General features: G+C 41.7%; 1 protein-coding gene across 1 annotated transcript in view; it reads left to right on the top strand.

Moving 5' to 3' along the window:
* Positions 1–13,506, top strand: part of ZMYM2 (zinc finger MYM-type containing 2) — an 89,765-nt gene that overhangs the window by 43,599 nt on the left and 32,660 nt on the right. Inside the window, exon 6 of the mRNA XM_044288057.1 lies at positions 10,677–10,887. Coding sequence (XP_044143992.1) covers positions 10,677–10,887 — 211 coding nt within the window. The remainder of the gene's footprint in view (positions 1–10,676; positions 10,888–13,506) is intronic.

Here is a 13,506-nt window from a genome sequence, read left to right as displayed (position 1 = left end):
TTTCTTTTTTCATTTACACTAAATAGTTCTGGTAGTTTTCCTTTTTATGTATTTCATCCCGCAAACTGAAGTATTTTCCTTCTAATATAAATTCAAGGAAACTTGAGCCAGATGAGATCTTATCTACTTCGTGTGCTTGTTTCATATGCGTGTTTTTCATATGTAAGACATCCCTTAGTAACCTCCTTTGCAGTTAAGATACGGCTGAATGGTTTATGGTATCAGGGAACTTCAGCATGGCACAGGTCACAAGATTGCATTGTAGAATTCACAAACCTTAACCTATAGGACACTGTTGGAAACGTGGACGCTGTATACCATCATCTTGCTTCTGTCACATGTCACCATATAGCCCAAGCAACAGGTATCTACACTGACTTTAAGAAAATGGCTAAAGGAAATCGGGCTTAGGCTAGTTTCACATCTCCGGATCCAGCACTGCCAGATACAACCTGGATGCCCACCGGCCCCATTAACTATATAGGGGTCCAGTGGAGGTCTGGCTGCTATCCGGCAAAAACGCAGAGAATCAGCCGGACAGAAACTGCTGCACACTGCGGATTGTGTCCGGTCAGTTCCTGGAATTCTCTGCTGGAACTGGCTGCTGGATCACAATGCCGGAGATCTGCAACTAGCCTTAAAGGGAACTTGTCACCCTGAAATACAGTGCAATCTGCTGGCCGCAGTTCTATAGAGGAGTGGGGTAGATTTATGTGACGTTATTCAGTACCGTATAATTTATTCATTATCTGCATTTTCTCAGCTCAGTGGCCATTTGGACAGTCCTACTCTGACAGCTGTACCTGTAAAAATGTGTATACAGATCTGTCAGTCACTGATGGACTGCCCGAATGGCTACTAAGCTCAGAAAGAGCAGATAATGGAATAAATTACAAGTTACTGAATCACTTCATATAAAAACCATATATCAGTCTGCTCCACATCATGCCGTCTGCAGGATGCATTTCATTTTTATGTTCTTCATAAAATAATTCCCGTAGGCCTCAAGCACGTAGACCCATTAATTTCTATGGGACCGTAAAAAAACTCAACATGCCCTATTGTCCATTTTGCGGTCAAGAATAGCCAGTTCTAGTAGGAAAATGCAGCATTCAAATGGCTGTTATCTGTACTTTGCAGATCTGCGGGTTGTTGACCGCAAAATGGATAGTCATGTGCATGAGGCCTTACTATGGCACCTGCTGCCCTTTCTACTTTCCTTGCTTATGGACATAGGACCTGAGAGCAGAACTTGCAGCATCCCATAAGGTTGTAGGTCGGTAAATCGATTGCATACCTCCAGATGTGCACAGTAGCCTGGAAGCCGTCCTACGCATAGGTGTTCGAAAAATTATTCAATTTCTAATTGGAGAAAAGCAGGAGAGCAACTGGGGCTATGACGGGAGCAACTGCATGAGAACTTCAGCCAAGAAAATACTTGACATGGGGGAAGAATTGCTCATGCACAGCCCTCAGTTCATTAGGAACAAAAAGTAATAAAGGGGCTACTATCCCTAGACTGGGCAAGAGCATAAAAAAAAAAGAACAGTAGTGGATGAAATGCTTAACTTTTGAGCGAGTGAAAATAGATATTAGTTTTCAGTTAGTAATAACCCCTGTAAATATTAAAACTCGTGGCCCCATCCAATGGAGATGTGCGCTGATATTTTCCCACAACCATTAACTGTTGATAATAGAATAGAGGTAATAGGTTCACGTCTTTCCTGGTGAGCGATCAGACTGCCAAAGTCTAAGGAGAAATAGGAGTGTTCAGTGTGAAGTGTCAGCGGCCACCATTAGGCTGTAGGATGCGGCTATGAATCTTAGAAGGCACTAGAGTATTTATGTATCATGCACTCTTTAAGTTTTATATAGAAAGCACTTTTAAATATATTTCCCTGAATTTATATTCGTTTTACTGGAAGGACAATATACATCAGCATATCTATACCTTGTGCTATGAAAAAAGGCAAAGAACAAGCCACTCCAGCCTAAGTGGATTCCAGGTCACAGCTACCTAGAGTTGAGTAGTTGCATGTTATTTTACACAGATTTTGATAGTGAAGCCTCTCCAAAAGACCCCCCTTTTGAGATGACCACCCCCTTTATCTCATTTCCTGTGAGATTTTTAGTTCCACCATATATTAAGCAGACTACCCATCTTTTTTGAGAAGACCACAGCCCAGACCAGATTTCGCTCAAGGTTTCTGGTTGCTCTTGGAAACTGGCAGTCGGCATTTAGTGAATCCGAAGAATAATCGGATAAAAGTGAACAAGTGTAAAATCATTCACTTGTATAGATGCCTTATGGGTGAATAAATTTGCACTTATTTACTGGAGTGCTGCCAGTTCTCGTGATTTTCTGCTTTTTGAGGTGCAAAGTCGAAGAACCTGTGGCTTGCATCCATCTACAGCTTTATTTGCCTTTGGGCTGAAGTATAGTGCTGATACCTTGTGGTAATTATACTATGCTTCTAGACATCTAAGAGGCTTCTAATGTTGGGAGCTGGATACAGACATTGTTGAGTGACAGACTATAGAAGTACATTGCATCACTTGGGAATACAATTTTTAACAAACACATCCATTAAAATAAAAAACACTCCCCAACAGCTGATATTGAAGCTACCCCACCATTAAGCTCTGTGCGTAGCCCCATTCTAAGGGTCCAGTCACACATCTGTGTGTGTTATGTGCGTTCCGCATTTTGTGGACCGCACATCGCCGGCACTAATAGAATATGCCTATTAATAGGGCATGTTCTATTTTTTTCAGGAATGGAAATGCGCACCCGCATGTGCAGCACCATAGAAATCAATGGGTTCACAATTCCATTCCGCAAAATGAGGGGCGGAATTGCGGTTGTGTGAATGGAGCCTAAGGCTGTATTATGGATAAGTGACTCGGCCTGTCCGGGATGCCTACAATACGCTTGTTGTAAACTGGCCTTTCCCGCTGGTGCATTTTGGTCCATGTTGTGCATCCCATAATATAACCCTGCAGTGGAATGTAAATTGTGAAAAACCTTCCAGGTGGTTTCAGTGTTTTTGGGAAAAATGCCATTGTAGATCTATATATTTTTCTTTTTTTCTTTAAAGCTAGACGTTGATCCAGCAGAGAGGAATATGTTTGTTTTTTTCCCCCTTCATATTTCCTGCTCTTATTAAATCCACTTCTAACTTTTCCTAAATTGTGTGAAATCATCTTCTGGTTTTGGCTTAGACATACTAAGCTCCCATAATTCACTGCTCTCTGGTAATACTTGGAAATTCCAAATTTCGATTTAAATATGAAGAATGTCATCCAGTAAAGTTAAGTATTTTATAGATCAGCTTACTATCCAGATTAAAAACTTTTAAACCAAATATTTAAAAGTATTTTCTTTTATGTGAATTAGTAGCCTAGTATAGTGTCTCCAGGGGCCTTAGGAAACTAAATCTAGAAGCAATTAAGTCATTTATAGAAGTCTGGGTGAAGCTCTGAACAAAAGCTGAAAAGTCATGCTTTACCCCCGATCCCACACTTTTACGGCTATGTTCACACGGAGGGTAGTGTGCCACCCTGCCAGTCACCACTCGACAAAACTGCATGCGCTTTACTGTGATTTGCTGCAGTGCAGTTTTTATGTGTGCAGCTTTATTTAACATGTTTTGGCTGCGTGGCACACTAGCAGTACGTGTGAACCCAGCATGACTATGTAGAATCACTGACCTGGCATCGGTTGTTTTTATGGCCCCCACTAAATCTGCCTCCTTCCTTTGGTTAACCCACATTGCTGATTTAATAGATGAGTACTCTATTGATAATTTACTAAATGCTTAGAACTTTGTAAAGCCTCCTTAGCAGTGTAATTACTATATTGTGTTGGGTGTTGAGGGATGCTTTTATACTGTTGGCAAGCAAATATAGCATTGTAAATGTCTGTTAATCTCTGTTCTGTTTTTATTAAAAATCTGTTATATTTAAAAAGTGTTGATGTAGTTTATTTTGGTTCATATTAAGTTACATCATGACACGTTTTTTTATTATGCCTGTCATAGCCCTTGTAGTGCAAATTGACCCTAAAACAATGTGCCACTAGAGACCTGCTAACCTGAATCTCTCTTCTACACAGTCGGGTCTCGTCTCATTATTGCTCACGTACATGGCCATATTTTATATATATATATATACATATATCCTTTTTTTAAGTAGATCGGATTTTGACCAGCTCATTTCTGTTGGCCACGCACACACCAATTTATTTTGCAGATATCTCAACACGGGTACTATTTGTGGGTGAAAATATCCCTAAGGGCTCATGCACATGGAATGTAGTTTCTTTCCGCATCAGGATCAGATGTGGACCCATTCATTTCAATGGGCCCGCAAAATATGCAGAGGGCACACAGTGTGGTCTGCATCTGCCAATCTGGCGCAAAAAAGATGGTCCTGTACTTGTCCGTTTTGCTGACAAGGATAGGACATTTCTACAGAAGTTTAAAAAATAAATGGAGTCATGCATTTGGCCTGGATCCGTGCTTTGCATATCTGTGATTTACATGCACATTTATACGGCTATGTGCATGAGCCCTAGTATTGATGGAAGTAAGAAGATTGTGGAATACACACTGAAGCCATCCATATTTTGCGGATCTGTTTTTGACAGTCTGCATGCATAAGGCCTTCCATGTAGTCACTGTAAAGGTCTTGAAAAGATTAGATACAATTATCTGTTACACTCATCCTTTGTATAGCTTTGTTTTGTTTGTTTTTTCCATCTGAATTGGGTCAGAATACTATGCAGAATAATTTCTTAATATAGGTTTATAGTGGTTGAATCTTAGTTTTTCTGATACAGAGCTCCAAATCCCCTGCAATGGAATAGATTTCATAGATGGCTTGCTACCTGGAAGTAGCCACCACTAGAGGGAGCTTAATAACGTATTCCAGTGTGCAATGAGCTTCCTCTAGTGGTTAGCTGCAGGTAGCCAGAATCCGAAAAACAGTGCCAACCAATTCAAAGACATAGTAACCCTTTCACTACTAAGGACGTATCTCACACGTCCTTGCTACTGATGGGTGGATTCAAGCCAAGTCTTGTTTTAAAGCAGAGACAGTCAGCTTTAAAACAAGACCACGATCGCAAGTTACAGCACTTAGAAATCGGGTCAGGAATGAAAGCTCTGAGGGCTTTAACTTATAACTTAGATTGTCAGCTTTTAAACAGGACCTGGCTCTAATCTCTAGCTTTTACACAGCCTAAGATCCAACCATCATTACCAGAGACTTACTAGGTACATCCTTGTCGACTGAGTTGCGAACCTACAAGGACGTTTGAGATATGTCCTTGGCGGGGAAAGAGTTAATCACAAAATTTTGGACTTTAAAGTGCACACATTAAGGAGGGAAATGGAGAAAAATCTGTCCCTATAACCCTGGAAATCCTGTGTCAGGAGCATGCGTAGAATTCAAGTGGATCTTGCAGTTACCTAAAAACCAGACGTGCATTCAAAAGTCTTATTGATGAACAGCCATGGTTAAATCTAATTTCCAGTTGTCTGGTCGGTACTACTTTAATGAAGCTGAAAAAGTCCAAGTATTAGACCTATTGCAAAAATACTGCAGAGCCATCAGGTAAGTTCAGAGCTCGTCTCCTGGCTTGGTGGCCAAAAACTTGTGCTGTGGTGTGTCCAGAGAGCAACTATTGTGCCGCAGTATAGAATGGCACAGTGGCTGCCGCTAGAATCACTAGTGTGACAGCCGTAGTATTTCACATGTCCTGAATTGCATTGATGATTTATGGACTCATTGTTAAGTTTTGCCAATTTATGCCACGCATAAGGGTGCTGCCACACATCATATCTGCATTTATCCTGCATTTCCATCCAGCCAGTGAAAATGCACAGAAGTTTAATTAACATAACTCAATTTTGTAAATGCTGTAATCCAATGTTTTGCCTTTTTTCTTTTCCAATGGTGGAAAAAAATTACAAAAACCACCTTTTTTTTTTTTTGTGTGTTGTGCTGCGACCTGTACAAGCCTATATTTGTTTTTGGACTACAGCTGGATAGTTAAAATCAATCACAAGTGTTAAAATCCATGTGTAGCCCTGTCCTTAAGGCCTCATTCACAGGACTTTATTTTCGGTCCTTGTCATATGCGCATTTTTTTTTTTTTTTTTTTTTTTTTACAATCGCACACGAGATCATTCATATCTATGGGTCTACAAAAAACCATGGGCCATAAATTACACAGCGCCACAATGATTTTGCTACTGAGAGGAAAAACGTGATTTATACTAAAATGAGCGCACTGATTCAAAATATGAACTCAGAATTTGCCTGACAAGTCTATTTTAAAGGGAACCTGTCACCGGGATTTTGTGTATAGAGCTGAGGACATGGGCTGCTAGATGGCCACTAGCACATCTGCAATACCCAGTCCCCATAGCTCTGTGTGCTTTTGTTGTGTAAAAAAAACGATTTGATACATATGCAAATTAACCTGAGATGAGTCCTGTACGTGAGATGAGTCAGACACAGGACTCATCTCAGGTTAATTTGCATATGGATTAAATCGTTTTTTTTACACAATAAAAGCACACAGAGCTATGGGGACTGGGTATTGCAGATGTGCTAGCGGCCATCTAGCAAACCATGTCCTCAGCTCTATAGACAAAATCCCGGTGACAGGTTCCCTTTAACCCCTTAAGGACCCTGGGATTTTCCATTTGTGTTTTTTTAATTTTTTTTCATAGTCCTAACTTTATTTTTCCATTCACATAGCCTTATGAGGGCTTATTTCTTGTGGGACAAGTTGTACTTTCTAATGTCACTTTTTATGGTTGCATACCATGTATTAGGAAGCGGAGGGGAAAAATTCCAAATGGGGTAGACGCTCTTACCGGAGCGAAAGTGCACGACTTCTGCTTCTAGACTGCGCAGATGCTGTGGTGACATTTGACCACGGCATCTGAAAGGGAAAATGTATGCGATCAGCCTTATGTCTCTGCTATTTAAAATGGCAGAAACCCGGCGGCTATGGCACCCGCTGCACTTGTGAGCGGACGCCATGTTTGGAGGTCCTTAAAGGGTTAAGTTATACATGCAAAGCCTATTCAGTTATAATATTAATGCATTATATTGGAGATATTCCAATGGACATGTCTAGACCTGTTCGGACGCACTCGGGCTGATGTCAGCAGTAAGTATATAAGGCAAGCTGGACAGATATTGATAGTGATCTGTTATAGTGCTATCAGCTTTGAAACTTAAGATGGATAAACGCAAATGTGTTAACGATCCAGACAATTTCTGCTACATATGTGGCAAATACACTACTTGTGATCAGCGAAAGAATCTGACAAAGCGAGTGCGTCTTGCAGCTTGGGGTGCATTTGTGCAGAACTTCCTTGGGAACAGACGAGCTGCAAACTATGCTGAATTAGTAGACAACATGCTTACAGCAGATGAACAACTTGGCTGCCGAATGTCATTGAAAGTGCATTTCTTACATTCCCATCTTGACTTTTTCCCACTCAATTTGGGACACGTAAGTGATGAACACGGAGAGCGGTTCCATAAAGATATTTCTACAATGGAGAACAAGTATCAAGGCCACTGGAATCCCAACATGATGGCGGACTACTGCTGTTTTTTGCAACGGGAAAATATAACCGTTCAAAAGCAGATGCCTGAAGTACTTCTAACAGTACTGGGCCTTGCTCGAGTAAGACTTTTAAACTGAAAAACAAGACTTTTTGAAATTGTTATTCCATTACATTTTCATACACTGTTTACTACGCAAACTTTGATGTAGATCAGGTAATTGTTGGAGTAAAACTCGTTCTGTTCAAAATTATTCAATGCTTTCCAAGTGCTTAATTCATTTAGGCATACTTATGCATAGCAAAATGTCGTGACGTGTTACAACAATTCTGACTTCGGATTTGTAATCCGCACACTCTAGTTGGGATAGGACAAATGCTTTTTGTCCCAGTAGCAGACTACTTTTGCGCGTGGTGTTATAGAATCTGCCCTATTGTCTGTTTTGCAGACTAGAATATTTGCAGGATGTACATGGACCACAAAAGGGGTATGGCTCTGTGCAGGAGGCCTGAGGGTCAACCAGACAGTTGGCCTGCATTGTTAGAGCCTGCATGGCCGTGTTGTGAGGTCTTACCCTTAGGGTTTCTCCCAGAATGGCTAGTTACCCTCCCTGTAGATCATGTGCACTGCTGCTCCATTCAGACGGTGACTGGAGCTCAACCAGTGTCCCATTGAAACACAGTTCTTGTGTTTGTGGGGGACCCAGCACTTGTATCCCCAACTGTCAGACACTTATCACCTGTCCTGTGTCTAGATACGTTGAGATTCTAGGACAAGCTCTTTAAAGTTAGGGCTCCATGATGACTGTCGCCAGAGATTCATGGTGAAGTTGTGGTATTACCACAACTTTGGGAAGTTGTAAGCTTAACCCACTGGGAAAAAGTTTCGTTGAACTTTATAACAGTGAAGTTCAAGCAAGTTTTGTTAATGCCATGATTTTATATCCAGTCACTTTTGTATCCATGTTCTCCTAGAGCACGCGGTGTTAGATCTAGTATGTCTAGGATGTCTGAACACCTTTTGCACCAAATGGTCCATAATTTATCAGACTGTAACTGCGGAAATATTTGCCTGTGCGCACTGTAGCTGAATAGCGTATGTACCATGACCTCTCCATAGATGAATGTTTTTTGCCCTGGTCGGCTCTCTAATTTGGACAGCACATGGTGCAAGGCCAATGTCAGTGTGTGCATTAAGTAGGAACACCTGCTACCTAAAATAAAGTCTTGTATTAGCAGGTGGTCTCATCTCTGGCTTCATAGGGAACACATTGTCACTATGCCTGCGGCTTTGATATCCCCTGCACTACCAGAGAATCTGCTTTAATTTATGACTAGGCGCTCTCCGAGATTTGCTTATCTACTTTTTAATTTATAACTTTTGCATCGTTTCAATTCACACATACTCATGCTTAATAGTGGATCTTGTTTAGACATCACCTTCTCATATGACCTGCCCATGGATTGCCAGCAGTGGTGATCTCCAAACTAAAAGGAGTGTGTTGCCTCCAAAATCTATTTCAAAGTAAGCATAACCATACCTTTCTTGTATAAATCTGGTGCTCTGATCCTGAGAGATGCTTCATTTGGTGCACCATGCTCCTCCAGTATCGCCGCCAAGCACCATGCTCCTCCAGTATAGCCGCCCAGCACCTACCTTTGTTTTCACAGTCCCTAGGGCATTGATGGCGAACCTTTTAGAGACAGAGTGCCCAAACTGCAACCCAAAACCCACTTATTTATCGCAAAGTGCCAACACAGCAATTTAGCCTGAATACTAATACAGTATATCTTCCATGTACTTTATTATTTAGCTATAATAGCCTGCCTAGATTCAATGTGCTGCCTGTGCCGTTCATAGTGCGCCCTGCGCTGATGAATGGCAGGAAAAGTCTAAGGCATATTGGTACACCATATGCCTTAGTGCGGGTGCCCACAGAGAGCTCTGAGTGCCGCCTCTGGCACCCGTGCCATAGGTTCGCCACCACTGCCCTAGGGTTTCGCTGGTAGCGATGATGCAGGAGAAGCCTCTCAATGTTCACCATAAATTTTGCATAAAATTGAAGGCCTTTTTCAGGATTAGTGGACCAGATTTTAAGAAATTGTTGTTTGATAGTTTCAGGAACTTAACCTACACGGCGGTCACTTTGAAACTGGTTTTGGTGGTGACGTGCTCTATTAGGCTTGATAGATGGAGCCCCCGTCAGCATCTGTCTGAAGAAATGGATAGATCTCCAGCCATTAGCAGCTCATGCTTGGTACTATTATTGTGCACATGATCACTGCCCATCTGTGGGGTCAGACGTCTTTCACATGCACAATAATGGACATCAATGCAGTAGGTTGCCAATCTGCAGTGAAACTTAACCACACAGGTGCTAGAACTTTGACAGACTTAATAGTCATCCCCTTCCTTCGTTCCACACCCTTGGAACAATGGCACATCTCACCATCTTGGCAAGTTTTTTTTAAACAAAAATTCCAACCAGTGGAGCAGATTTCCTTCAGTCGGTACTTAAGATCAGTAGCAATATTTTAATCACTATGGCCAGGAACGCTTTTGCTAGAGAAGAATGGGAAAGGTATGTGTTTTTATTAAAAATAAGTTTCTAAATGTTCTAACAATCTGATGGCCTACTAAACCTCTCTATAATCTGCAGCTGATGTTCTAGTGGTATAATGTTACTTCACTGCACATTTTTCATTCCCCTTTCCCCTTTATACTTAACCCACTGCCCCACCTTTGTATTGATTGTCCATGATTTCTGTTTCTTTGGACCCAATAATAGATTACTTTCAGTTTCTTATAAAAGTGTCCTCCTGGCTGGGAATTGTCCCAACTCAATATACAAATGTAGGAAATGTTAACTTGACAGGTTAAATACACAGATGTAGCAAAGTGTCAGGTTAACGTGTACATCTGTATGACATGGTGTCCTGCTGCCCTGACTTTCAGACCAGTTCCCTTACGTTCAGAAAGTAGAGTCTCCTAGCATGGCTGTATAAATGGTTACGGAGTTGCCCTCCATATGGAAAGCTTTGTCATTCTTAATTACTAAATGATCCCCTTTGTCTGCTTTTATTTAGAAACATGGGAAGCTAACCAGCTGCACCGGATGCAAAGCCCAATGCAGAATATTCGACATGACTCAGTGCATTGGATCAAACGGACACATGGAGCCATACTGTTCAACAACGTGCATGAATACTCACAAAGCAAAATTTGCAAAGCCGCCGCCGCCTCCTCCTCCTCCACCACCTCCACCTCCACCAGTTCAGACCATCATACCCACCCAGAGTAAGTTAGACCTTGTTCACAATAAGTTCTTATCGGATTTCCTAGGCTTTTCAGTGGTCAGAATAGAATAGCACTATTTTAGCCAGAAAATGTACAGACAGAAACCCTTATAAGCCAATGGTTGGGGAGAAATGACACCAGTGTGCCCAGAGCCTTGCTTTGCTAAGGTATATGGAAAGTTATATCACCAATGCCAACTAGTGAGTGGTCTGGAAAATGGTGTAAAAGTTTCTCAAGTTGACTGTCAAGGTAGTGATTTAGCTACGTGGATCGATATCCATGAAAGGTTTGACATGTGGAATATTGGGTAATTTTATTAAGACTAGTGTTTCAGACGCCAGTCTTAATAACCTCATAAGCTGGCGGTGGACCCGTCGAAGTTGAGAGGCTTTGGCTTCTGCATAACTTTGTCGTACTTGCCGCCGGTCTAAATGTAAGCCAGCTACCTTGCTGGCCAACATTTAGCCAATAAAATGGCGTAGAAAATGATGAATGAGACTGGCCTGCCAACCCGTCATCTTACCCTCCCACACGGGGAAAATTGCAGATTGCGGTACAAATGACCTTGGCGCCGCAATCTGTGCCAGTAATACACCTAATATAAGCGTATTTCTGGTTACTACATGACACCCATTTTATTTTAATAGTGAAGGGACTAAGATTTTACATGTTTTTGGATTTTACTTAATCAGGGAAAGATGCATCTTTGCCTAGAAGACAGCGTGTAGACTCTTCTAGCAATACTCTAACAGTTTGCTAAGGCCCCTTTTACACAAGCGAGTTTTCTGCGCGAGTGCAATGCGTAACGAGAAGGCATTGCACCCGCACTGAATCCGGACCCGTTGATTTTTCTGGGGTTGTGCACACGAGCGGTGATTTTCACGCATCACTTGTGCGTTGCGTGAAAATCGCAGCATGTTCTATATTCTGCGTTTTTCATGCAACACAGGCCCCATAGAAGTGAATGGAGCTGCGTGAAAATCGCAAGCATCCGCAAGCAAGTGCGGATGCGGTGCGATTTTCACGCACTGTTGCTAGGAGACGATCGGGCTGGGGATCCGATCATTATTATTTTCCCTTATAACATGTAAAATAATAGCATTCTTAATACAGAATACTTAGTACAATAGGGCTGGAGGGGTTAAAAAAATAATAATAATACAACTCACCTTAAGGTACTTTCACATTAGCGTTTTTCTTTTCTGGCATAGAGTTCTGTCACAGGGGCTCTATACCGGAAAAGAACTGATCAGGTATATCCCTATGCATTCTGAATGGAGAGTAATCCATTCAGGATGTCTTCAGTTCAGTCATTTTGACTGATCAGGCAAAAGAGAAAACCGTAGCATGCTACAGTTTTATCTCCGGCGAAAAAACTGAACACTTGCCTGAATGCCGGATCCGGCATTTTTTTTCCATAGGAATGTATTAGTGCCGGATCCGGCATTCAAAATACCGGAATGCCAGATCCTTTTAAAAATGAGAAGAAAAAAAACAAATATTGGATCCGTTTTGCCTGATGACGCCGGAAAAACGGATCCGGTATTGCAATGCATTTTTCTGACTGATCAGAATCCTGATCAATGAAGTCAGGCGGCACAGCGTACTGGTTGAGGGGTGCTTGGTTTGTGTGGAGGTAATCCCAAAATCAGAAGAATGAAAGAAAACCGGCACTCCCAAAAGAATCTTTGCTGGTGATAGATTTATTGGTCACTCATATGATTATATGAGTGACCAATAAATCTATCACCAGCAAAGATTCTTTTGGGAGTGCCGGTTTTCTTTCTTTCTTCAGGATCCTGATCAGTCAGAAAAAATGACATGCGTTCGCATACAGTTTGCCGGAATCAAACAACGCAAGTGTGAAAGTACCCTAATCCACGCACACCGGCTTCTCTTCTGTCTTCATCTTTGCTGTGCACAGGAAAAGGACCTTTTGTTGAAGTCACTGCGCTCATCACATGGTCCGTCACATGAACCATAACCATGGTAAAAAAGATCATGTGATGAGCGCAGTGACGTCATCAAAGGTCCTATTCCTGTGCACAGCAAAAAAAAAAAAGAGGACGGCTGAGCGGTCAAGTGGATTAAGGTGAGTTATATTATTTATATTTTTTATATATTTTTTTTTAACCCCTCCAACCCTATTGTACTATGCATTCTGTATTAAGAATGCTATTATTTTCCCTTATAACCATGTTATAAGGGAAAATAATAAAATCTACACAACACCTAACCCGAACTTCTGTGAAGAAGTTCGGGTCTGGGTACCAAACATGCTGATTTTTCTCACGTGCGGGCAAAACGCATTACAATGTTTTGCACCCGCGCGGGAAAAAAACGCAAACATGGAATGCAATCGCAGTGAAAACTGACTTGTTTTAGTGTCAAAATCGCACCATTTTCCCTGAACGCATCCGGCCCCAATCCGCAACGCCCGTGTGAAAGGGACCTAAGGAGAGTCTTTCTTTAGTATTTTACTGAGCGCCCCTGTGTGTAACATGCAGAGACTTCCATCCGCCTCTTGCCGCTACTCCAGTCCCTGTACATGTGTCCAATCAATGCCTATCACCCGGCTTATCTGACTTGTTATAGGTGTCTTGAGTGCTCAGTAGAATA

The sequence above is a fragment of the Bufo gargarizans genome, chromosome 3 (assembly GCF_014858855.1).
Source record: "Bufo gargarizans isolate SCDJY-AF-19 chromosome 3, ASM1485885v1, whole genome shotgun sequence".
Lineage (NCBI taxonomy): Eukaryota > Metazoa > Chordata > Amphibia > Anura > Bufonidae > Bufo > Bufo gargarizans.
The sequence above is the reverse complement of the archived record's forward strand: the minus strand, read 5'-3'. Positions and strand labels throughout refer to the sequence as shown.